This window comes from Capsicum annuum, chromosome 8 (assembly GCF_002878395.1).
Source record: "Capsicum annuum cultivar UCD-10X-F1 chromosome 8, UCD10Xv1.1, whole genome shotgun sequence".
Classification (NCBI taxonomy): domain Eukaryota; kingdom Viridiplantae; phylum Streptophyta; class Magnoliopsida; order Solanales; family Solanaceae; genus Capsicum; species Capsicum annuum.
The window spans coordinates 151,236,735-151,246,984 of NC_061118.1; the positions used below are offsets into that span (position 1 = coordinate 151,236,735).

Here is a 10,250-nt window from a genome sequence, read left to right on the forward strand (position 1 = left end):
AATTGAAGCAGTTGATCTCAGCGGCTTAACTCTCTTAATTTTTATTAAATATTATTATTTTTTAATATATAAATAACTTATAATAATTAATTTCGAGTAATATAACTGAAGCGTTGTGACCTGCAGCTGCTTAACTCGCTAAATATATAAAAATAAATTAAAAATTAAATAGCAAATAAGAAGATTCTACAAAGGGGGAACAAAAGAAAATAGTAAAAAATAGGAGGACTGAATAAACAATTCAAACGAAAGCATAAAGAAAGAAATAAAAGAGAAACATCGGTCCCCAAAATCCTCCACTTCTCTCTTTCTCCACCATTGTACCCACTTTCCCCTCTCTCTCTTTCCTTTAAGGCAAGTAACTGACATCTCTGCTAAACCCCTTTCAAGTTTTTTTCTCTTTTTAACCACTTTCCTCTCTGTCTCTATTGTTAAGGAAGATGGAGGAACATGGTGTAGCAAGCAATGTAGCTCGTGCTATAATGGTTGCCCTTGATTGGAAATCTTCTCCCGATGACCGTAAAGCCGCTTATGCTTATTTAGATTCTGTAAGCATCACACAAAGCATATTTTTTTTTTCTGGATACATTTTCGAATTAGGTTTAGAAAAGTGCGATTATTCAAAGGAAACTTCGTGTAGGTGAGTTGATTTTTAGCCGTATTGGTTCTGTTAAAAGTAGGAGAGTTGGTGATTCTTGATCACCATATTTGAGTTGTACGGAGGCTTCTACTAGGTTTAGAAAAAAGTGAGATTCTTTAATGGAAACTTTGTGTAGGTGAGTTGATTTTTAGTCGTATTGGTTCTGCTAAAGGTAGGAGAGTTGGTGATTCTTGATCACCATATTTGAGTTGTATGGAGGCTTCTATTAAGTTTAGAAAAAGTGAGATTCTTTAATGGAAACTTTGTGTAGGTGAGTTGATTTTCTAGTCATATGGTTCTGTTAAAAGTAGGAGAGCTGTGATTCTTGATCATCATATTTGAGTTGTATGAAGGCTTCTGTTAGGTTTAGGAGAAGTTCAATTCTGTGATGGAAACTTTATGTATGTGACTTGATTCTTTAGTCATTTGGTTCTGTTAAAGGCAGGATAACTGTGATTCTTGATTGCCATATTTGATTTGTATGAAGGCTTCTGAAAGAGTTGGGGTGTTTACTTGTTAAATGTTTATGTTTCTGTGGTTTGTAGTTTCAGCTTATGGGAGTTGGCGTTGATTTTTTTACGTGGTGAAACATTCAAATTCAATCTTCCTTAAATGGTATATGTTGTGTGTGTGTATATATATAACCAAACTGAAAAACCGAAAATTTTAAATTTCCCAATCTGAAACCAAACCAAATTAACTCTGGTTTAGTATTTTGGTTTGATCCGAATAATGTACACCCCTAAGATAGAAAGGAAGAGGAAAGTGTTCAAACGTTCCTTTTCCTTCTTTTTTTTTTTCAAAAAAAAAATTTCGATAAGTAGTAAAGTTTTAGACAAGAATGTCTCACAGCCAATAGTAGATAGAATTTCTCTCTTACACATTTTGGAGGATTGTAGTTAAGTTCCTAAATATTATTGAAGTCCTAAATGTTGGAGTATGTTTTTTTATTTTGGCAAAAAGATCTAGAAAATCAAAGTGGTATATTTATAGTTATCTTTAAAAAGATTCTTTACGTAATTCAAATACGGAAGGACTTAGCAACCAAAATGTAATGGATTTTGAAGTCCTCAATATTGGAAAAATTATTAAATAACGACTCTGTACAATATGAAATCTAACTTAAAAGGCAAAAAAGCTGAACGACATTTCGCTAAGGGTCTTCGTGCTTTTAAGTATATATAGATTACAATACAATTAAGGCAGAATTCTTATTGTATTCCTAATTTAAGCTTCTATGTTTCTGCTAACTTCATCAATAAAAAGAAATGTTTCTGATTAAGGCAGAATTCTTATCGTATTCCTTATTTAAGCATCTATGTTTCGGACAACTTTCACCAATAAAAAGAAATGTTTCTGAACTTTCTATTTCTTTTGCAGATAAAAGCAGGGGATGTTCGTGTTTTGGCAAGCACATCGTTTACTTTAGTAAGGAAAGAATGGTCTTCAGAAATACGACTGCAAGCCTACAAGATGCTGCAGGTTACATTATGATAACTCTGCATTTAGCTCTTAGCTTTTTATCCTTAGTTAAGCCACCCAAAATAGCTGAGATTCTTTTTAGCTTACCTTTCTTCACAGTGTTGCTCGGACTCAGGTACGGGTATCCGAGACGGGTGCGGATCCGAGAGTCGGATTCGTCAAAATATAAATTTTAAGATTCGGGGGTGCGAATCCGAGTATGGATACAGGTGCGGGGATTCAGCTAAAAAAATCAAATATTATAAATATAGAGTAATAGTATTAGTATTAGAAACTTTTTCCAAAATTATAACTCACAGATTTACCAAAAAAAAAATGAAGTATAATTAAAATTTTAACCGACATACTGTTGTCAAAGTAAGTATACTGCTGTCAAAGTATATATCATGAAGAATTTAAAATAAAGAAGTCCAATCAACCGACCTAGTGCTGTCAAAGTAAGCATACACTGATTGTTTTTCTTTTTATTAAAAACTATATATATTAATATGTACTCCATATAACAAAAACAAATAAAACTCCGGCTGAACTGACCCAGTGACGCCAACGCCAACGACTGAGGTGGGAAGAAATGGATGATTGACGACGACTGAGGTGGGATGACGACGATGACGGTTTCTGGCGACGGCAGTGGTACATCAACAACGCCGTCTCTGTTCCGCCCGTTTCGCTGGTTGTTGGTCGAATTTTTTTCAGGTAAGTCGCCGATTAATTTGGTCAACGTCTCCGGAATCGTTTGACCGAATCAGAGATGGCGGTAGCACCCGCACCCGCCTCAATCGCATGTCGAGATGGGTTCGGTGGCAAAACCGCCGAGTTCGAGCAACATAGGTGTTCGGCCAATAGCATTGTTCACTAATGGCTTCATTCAGAATTTGACACAATTTTACAAAGTTACACTTCAAATTTCTATTGTTGAAGGAAAGGGAGAAAGACTGGTAATTAGCTTTTGGCTTTAGTACAGAAGTGATAAAAAATGGTTTTAAGGCTCCACTGTGCCCTCTCCCCCACTTTGCACTCATGATATCCTTTTCGAGAAGATTTGAGCCAGCCTGTCTGTGGAAAGATAATAAGATTAGCTGCTGGGGAAAACATAGTGTCCTGTCCTAAATGGGCATAAAGTACCTGACAACAGAACACCAAAATCTGTAAGAAAATGACTGAGCTTCTTTGCTTCAATATTTTTTGTGGTTGACTACTTCTGCACAGAAGGCATGATACTTACGTATATAAAGGATTTGAAAGTTCAAGTCAAGTTTCCTTTACGCTCTTCTTTTTGAATTTCATACAAGTCCACTCTGTGATGCAAATGTTCCCAGTGTTGCCTGAATGGCTTAATCATTGAGCTCCTATCCATTTCTCAAATTTTATTAATTTTACAGCATTTGGTGCGGTTGCGATGGGATGAATTGAACCCCGATGAGCGAAGGAACTTTGCAAGTGTAGCTGTTGATTTGATGTCTGAAATTACAAATTCCAGTGAAGAATGGGCTTTGAAAAGTCAAACGTCAGCTCTTGTTGCCGAGGTATTTCTGCTGTTTCTTCGTCTTTTTATTTTTGTTTAAGATTTGATCACTTCATCTGATAAATTTATAGTTCTGATAAATTTATAGTTCTTAGGACTGTGCAATTGTATATGTTTCAGATAGCTAGGAGAGAAGGTTTAAGTTTGTGGCAGGAGCTTTTTCCATCTCTAGTATCTCTTTCTAATAAGGACCCTGCACAAGTAAGTTTCGTCTTTCTCCTCTTCGGTTCTGTAGTATTTCTTTTTACACTTATTTGAGTTCTCCATCAGATAGTGCAACTGGTTTTTCTTTCTCGTTTCAGGCTGAGCTGGTCTCAATGATGCTAAGGTGGCTTCCTGAAGATATAACTGTCCATAATGAAGATTTGGAAGGTCTGTGGTTAGAATGCACAAATTAGTCACCTTCTATCCTGTTAACTGGATTACACATTCACCAACTTATTTTGTTGCAAGAAAAAGAGGCAGACTGCATGGTACTATTATTTTTTTCAATCAGGTGCTTAGGTTGAGAGAGACTTGTGATTCGATGTTTTAGAATGCTGTTGTAACTCAACTCAACTCAGCTGTGTGCCAGTACTCAAACTAGTGTCAGCTTATGAATCCTCTGTATCCATTCTGCTCCATATCCTATGCATCCACTTTGTTATTAAAAAGACTGATCACAGTTTGATGCTTTCTACATTGACAAATAACCTTCAGTAACGTTTCTCCTTTACCTGGGCTTGGGACTGTCTGTGCTTTTCATACTGGCAGAGTTTAGAATGTTAAAAAATTTAAACATAATTTGTGTGTATTTTCATGCTGGAAATTTTTTGGAGTTTAATTATTTCTATTTTTTTCCCTTTTTTGTTGATTTAGGTGACCGTCGTAGGCTATTATTACGTGGACTTACTGACTCTTTGCCTGAGATTTTTCCCTTACTGTACAGTGTAAGTTGTTGGTTGGGACTTCTTGTGTGGTTGGGATATTTTTTGCATCATTCTGAGTCTTCCTCTCATAGCCAGTTACTAGAAAGGCACTTTGGAGCTGCACTAACTGAAGCAGGGAGACAGCAATTAGAAGTTGCAAGACAGCATGCAGCAGTTGTAACTGCCACTCTAAATGCTGTTAATGCATATGCTGAATGGGCTCCCTTGCCAGATCTTGCAAAATATGGAATAATACATGGGTATGCTTTCCGTACTTCAACTGTATAATATTAGTTTGGTATAGTGTATTTATTTCTCTTTTGCTAATAGCTGTGGAATCTTGCTCTCCTCTCCGGACTTTCGTCTTCATGCATGTGAGTTCTTCAAGCTCGTCTCCCTGAGGTATGTTGCACCACTGATATCTGGTACTATGTAAACATTACATATTTAGGTCAAGAAACTTTTAAGTCATTTCCTGAAACTACTTTCAGGAGAAGACCAACTGATGCTGCTGTTGAGTTTGATTCTGCAATGAGTAACATTTTCCAAATTTTGATGAAAGTCTCTGGAGACTTCTTGCAAAAATCTGAATCTGGTGCAGTAATCGATGAAAATGAATATGAGTTAGCTGAGTACATATGTGAGAGCATGGTTGCTTTGGGTTCTTCAAACTTGCAATGTATTGCTGGTGATAATTCAGTTTTATCGTTTTACCTTCAACAGGTGATTAGTTGTTTCTTTTATTTTGCTCGACAGCAACATATCTTGAACTAATTTTCTCTTGAGAATAAAGAGAGGTCAAAATGTGGAACCTCAATAATTTATTCTTTTCATTTTCTTTTGATTCGCGGGGTGGTGGTGGTGGTGTTTGGAACTTGGTTTGGCTTCCCAATTCTGGATCATCTTCTGAGTGTTGTAATTCAGACATGGGCTTGAGCTTCGGATCAGTAGGTGTGAGGTTAATTTTCTGAGGCAACAGAGGATATGGTTTCTATGGAATATCATGAATATCTTTGAACATTATTTATAGGGAAAATATATCTTTAAATTTCTTTTGCAGAGAGATTCTTTTACATTTGAAGGGATTCTCAGAGAGATTCCTGCCTTTGATGATTGGCATGCTGGGTGTTGAATGGGAGTCTATAGGTCTTTTTAAGATACCGAAGCATTGTCTTCTTATATTCTTGCAGTATGATGCTAGGTTCTTGTGCATCAAGTTAGTTGATAGATTAAGGATATGGGGCAAAACACTAAGGCCATAGGTTTACTTCAGGATTGCCATTTGTCACAGTTGACAGTGAGATCTAAAATATTTGATATTCATGTAAATTTCCACATGAATAATAGTTACCTTCTTGTCCTATATCTACCTTGGTGTCTTCTCAGCGAAAAGAGAGAAACTATTGTTGTAAGAAAGTACGGAATCTTAAGAGATCAAGTATGGTGGATTTCTCTTTCTTTATATTGTCTGGAAATAGACGCTTGTGGTGGAAAATTTTGAGATGGTTTGTGCTACAGTAGGCAAAGCTGGGACCATGAAGGGGAGGCACTGTGTAGCTGCATTTTTAGATAGACTTTATGCACTTGCGGATTAGCCTCTTATCCCTTAATTCTTCTTTGGTCACCTATGGTGTTCCAATTTACGTAAAAGGGGGGGGGGGGGTGTCCTTCCTAGAGAAATCATATGTTACTGTAGATCTTGTAGTTTTTGGTATACCACTTTATATGGAAGACCTCCCCATCTTTAGTAGAGTTACTTTTGAAAAAAGGAGACTCAAATATGATTGATAGACTGAATGATTCTAGGGCATGTCTTTTGCTGCTATTAAACATTATTTAAGGCACTGATAGTAGCATGTTTAAATCTTTGATACCTTATCTAGCATCTGACAAGAGTCTAGCATGTTTAAATCTTTGATACCTTATCTAGCATCTGACAAGAGTCTGTGTGTAAACCAAGTCTAAGCTAGCTTGATATTTGCTTTTGACCATTGGTATGTGCATGATTCTGTGAGTGCTGGTTTATTTGGATGTTTAAGGGATTACCTACTTTGCAGGCCTTCGTTCATTTTGTTAAGTGAGGTGAATACTTGAGGTGTCCTTGACTACAAGTGTTTGAGCATAAGTTTGAATGATTTGGTTTTTGCATCACTTGACTTTGCATGCTTATCTCAGCTCATTTATTAATTTATTTGCTTAAAATATCTGAACCTTATTTCATTACTATAATCTAACTTCTTCGGTACTTTTCAGATGCTCGGATTTTTCAAGCACCACAAGCTTGCTCTTCATTATCAATCTCTACTGTTTTGGCTGGTGGGTACCATAGGCATATTTGTTACTGATGTGTATGAAATCTTTGTACTAGTGTTTCCTCTAACCTTTCACGTTTCATCTCTTGGTAGACACTTATGAGAGATTTGTTGTCAAAGCCAAAGATTGTTGGGTCTGGGGAAAACTCAGCTACCAATCCTGCAGTGGGATCAGGACATGATACAGAGAGAAACAAAATATTGGCTTTTTTAAGTGACGAAATCTGCAGCTCTATATTGGATGTATCTTTCCAGCGATTACTGAAGAAGGAAAAAATTAATCCCGGAACATCGCTTTCTGTTGGGACATTAGAGCTGTGGAGCGATGATTTTGAGGGTAAAGGAGATTTCGGCCAGTACCGTTCGAGGCTGGTATATTCCTGTGGCTCGTTTCAATTTTTCACTGTTATATGTTTTCTTGGGATGAGCCGGGGGTCTATCGAAAACAGCCTCTCTACTTCTTTGGAGGTAGCAGTATGGACTGCGTACATTTTACCCTCCCCATACCCCACTGTGTGGGAATGCACTGGGCTTGTTGTTTTTTTTGTTGTTGTATATGTTTTCTTGGGATGAAATAAGAAATGATCACCCGTTTTACATTTCCAAATGAGTAGAAGCCTTTGATGTCAAAAGGGAAGAAAATTATTAGGAATGATGATACTTTTGCTTTCCAAAGTTTATCCTTTCAAAGGGTAGAAACAGATAGGTACCACACCTACAGCTTGATAGTTGAGGAAAAGTCCATCTTCCTTTTTTTTTTGGAGTTAAAAATGCTCAGTTGACAAAAGAGATGTTCTTTTTGCATTATGAGAGTAATGTCTACTCACTTGAGGGCTTTTGATATATGGACTCGGAATTATTGGGCACGTGATGAGGAGGGATTTTGATAGATGGACTTGGAATTATTGGGCACGTGATGAGGAGGGACTCTGAGGCTCCCGTGCGGAGGTGTGAGACACTGGCTATGGATGGTTTTAAGCGGTGTAGAGGTAGACCGAAGAAATATCGGAGGGAGGTGATTAGGCATGATATGGAGCAGTTACAGCTTACGGAGGACATGACCCTTGATAGGAAGCTGTGGAGGACGCGGATTAGGGTAGAGGGTTAGGGGGTGGGAGTGCGTCGAAAGTTTCTTGTTTGTGGTGTTGAGTGATGTTTATGGTTTGGATAGATAGTTTCTAGTTTATCTTGCTTTGGGTATTATTGACGGTGTTATTTTCATTGTATCGTGTTTTATTGCTATTCCTCATTATCTTAGATTGCTTTATTTTATCTTATCTTATCTTGCTTTAGATTGTTTTATTGTTTTATTTTGAGCCGGGGGTCTATCGGAAACAAACTTGCTATCTCACTTTGAGGTAGTGGTATGGACTGCGTACACTTACCCTCCCCAGACCCCACTTGGTGGGAATATACTGGGTATGTTGTTGTTGTTGTTGTTGTGGTTATAGATAACATTACTTTTGTTGTGTGATTGTTTAACTTATGGATCTTGAGAAAACAAAAGTTAATTAAATGGTTCGCTATGCATGTAACTACAAACACTGTTGCTGCAAGTCGATCCGATCCTTGATGGAAAGACATCTAACCAATAGCCTAAAATACTTCAGCCCTACTACTAGTTGTAAAGTCGAGTTTAGACCCCACAATCACTTGCTAGTTAACACTTTACGGAACCTTAGGCTGTTGATGAAGTTTTTCCATGTAAACAACCATGATGAGTAAGTGAGCGACAGTTTTTTGTTTGCCTAATATTCATTGACTTAAATATTCTAGTTATCTAACACATCAATGCTGTTTACTTGCCAGTTGCTCCACCATCAGTAGTTAAAGTTGGTGTTTATATACCTTTACGTATCAGTGGTAAATGCGCACAATATTGAGTCACTCTCTCACTCTGATCAATCATGAACTGCAGTTGGAGTTGATCCGTTTTGTTGCAGCCGCCAAGCCTATGGTAGCTGCTGCTAAAGTTTGCGAAAGAAGTATGACTATTATTAAGAGTCTCTTCCTTGTTCCTTATCCTGCTCAGGTTGGTTCATGAACTATTGTCTTGAACTTGTAAAATGAAGTCAATGATATTCCCTTTTCCAAATTCTCACTCCATCCTAAATTCAGGAATTGGTTATACTTGAGAGCATGCAGTTGGCTTTAGAAAATGTTGTAAATGCAGTGTTTGATGGATCAAGTGTAACTGTAAAGAGCAGTTCTGAAGTCCAACAGTCGTTGTGCAGACTGTTTGAAGGTTTTGTGTGATATCCACCTCCTTTTTAGAAGTTTTTAACTTCGTTTTTTCCTTATGCTGAAAAGTCGGGTTACTGTGAACTTAAAGGTCTGCTTCAACAACTTCTTTCTTTGAAATGGACTGAACCGGCGCTTGTAGAAGTTCTCGGGCACTACTTAGATGCACTAGGACCCTTTCTGAAGTATAATCCAGATGTTGTTGGCAGTGTCATTAATAAGTTGTTCGAGCTACTGACCTCACAACCCTTTGTTGTCAAGGTCAACTACTGAATGCCATTTTATTTATTTAACTGTGTGATCTTATTTCCTATCCAAAACAACCACCATGATAATTTTGAGTAAAATTGGCAGGATCCTGCTACAAGTGCATCTCGACATGCGAGATTACAGATCTGCACATCATTCATCCGAATTGCAAAAGCTGCAGACCAGAGCATTTTGCCTCACATGAAAGTAAGTTACATTCTTTCTCATTAGTTGGACATGACACTAGATTTAGCGTGAATATGCAAGTCAATTAATTAATAATAGCGTGTAAATTGTGTCTGTGACTTGGCATGTTTCGAATTTGTGCACTGATATTTTATGATCAAGGGAGTCGGAAATATGTAGAGTAATTACATACTTTTGACAAGGAGACTAGGGTATCTCATTTTTCTCAAAGATGCCCCTTGCGGTATGTGTCACCCGAATGCCAAAATCAGATCTTGATCAGGTATTTTTGTATGGAATATTTTAGAGTCTGTAGATATACAGTCATCTCGGTGACAAATGTAGTTCGTGCGGTTTTTTTCCTTGAAACAGTGTGGAGATCAATTAAAATTATGAGAAACTCTTGGTTAGGGATGAGGTTGATATCCCATGTAATGCAATGTGGATTCCAAGTGTTCCGAGGAATTTTTTTTTTTTTTTTTTTTTACTTAGCTTGCCACTTGACAGCGGAAAAATCTTAGAAAACAGAAGGTTGTCTGTGCTAGATGGTGTTAGTATGTGCAAGAAGAGGGCGAGGATGTGGACGACCTTCTTCTTTGCGGGCTGGGCTTACCATGATATTATGGTGATATTTGTTCAAGTGATGTCACGCTCCTTGGGCTATGCCAAGTACGGTGAAAGATTTGCTGTCCAGCTGGAAGAGCTGG

General features: G+C 37.4%; 1 protein-coding gene across 3 annotated transcripts in view; it reads left to right on the forward strand.

Moving 5' to 3' along the window:
• Positions 1-286: 286 nt before the first annotated feature.
• The window catches only part of LOC107839498 (protein HASTY 1), a 17,520-nt gene continuing 7,556 nt past the window's right edge, over positions 287-10,250 (forward strand). Inside the window, exons 1-16 of one of the 3 annotated variants that reach the window (XM_047394615.1) lie at positions 302-354; positions 441-548; positions 2,021-2,122; positions 3,505-3,648; positions 3,768-3,848; positions 3,950-4,019; positions 4,506-4,576; positions 4,652-4,815; positions 4,886-4,957; positions 5,047-5,278; positions 6,809-6,871; positions 6,961-7,239; positions 8,786-8,899; positions 8,986-9,112; positions 9,200-9,369; positions 9,463-9,564. In XM_047394615.1, coding sequence (XP_047250571.1) covers positions 441-548; positions 2,021-2,122; positions 3,505-3,648; positions 3,768-3,848; positions 3,950-4,019; positions 4,506-4,576; positions 4,652-4,815; positions 4,886-4,957; positions 5,047-5,278; positions 6,809-6,871; positions 6,961-7,239; positions 8,786-8,899; positions 8,986-9,112; positions 9,200-9,369; positions 9,463-9,564 — 1,899 coding nt within the window. In that variant the 5' untranslated portion in view covers positions 302-354. Of the gene's footprint in view, positions 549-2,020; positions 2,123-3,504; positions 3,649-3,767; positions 3,849-3,949; positions 4,020-4,505; positions 4,577-4,651; positions 4,816-4,885; positions 4,958-5,046; positions 5,279-6,808; positions 6,872-6,960; positions 7,240-8,785; positions 8,900-8,985; positions 9,113-9,199; positions 9,370-9,462; positions 9,565-10,250 lie in introns of those variants that run through there. The other 2 variants (XM_047394614.1, XM_047394616.1) reach the window with 2 other exon arrangements.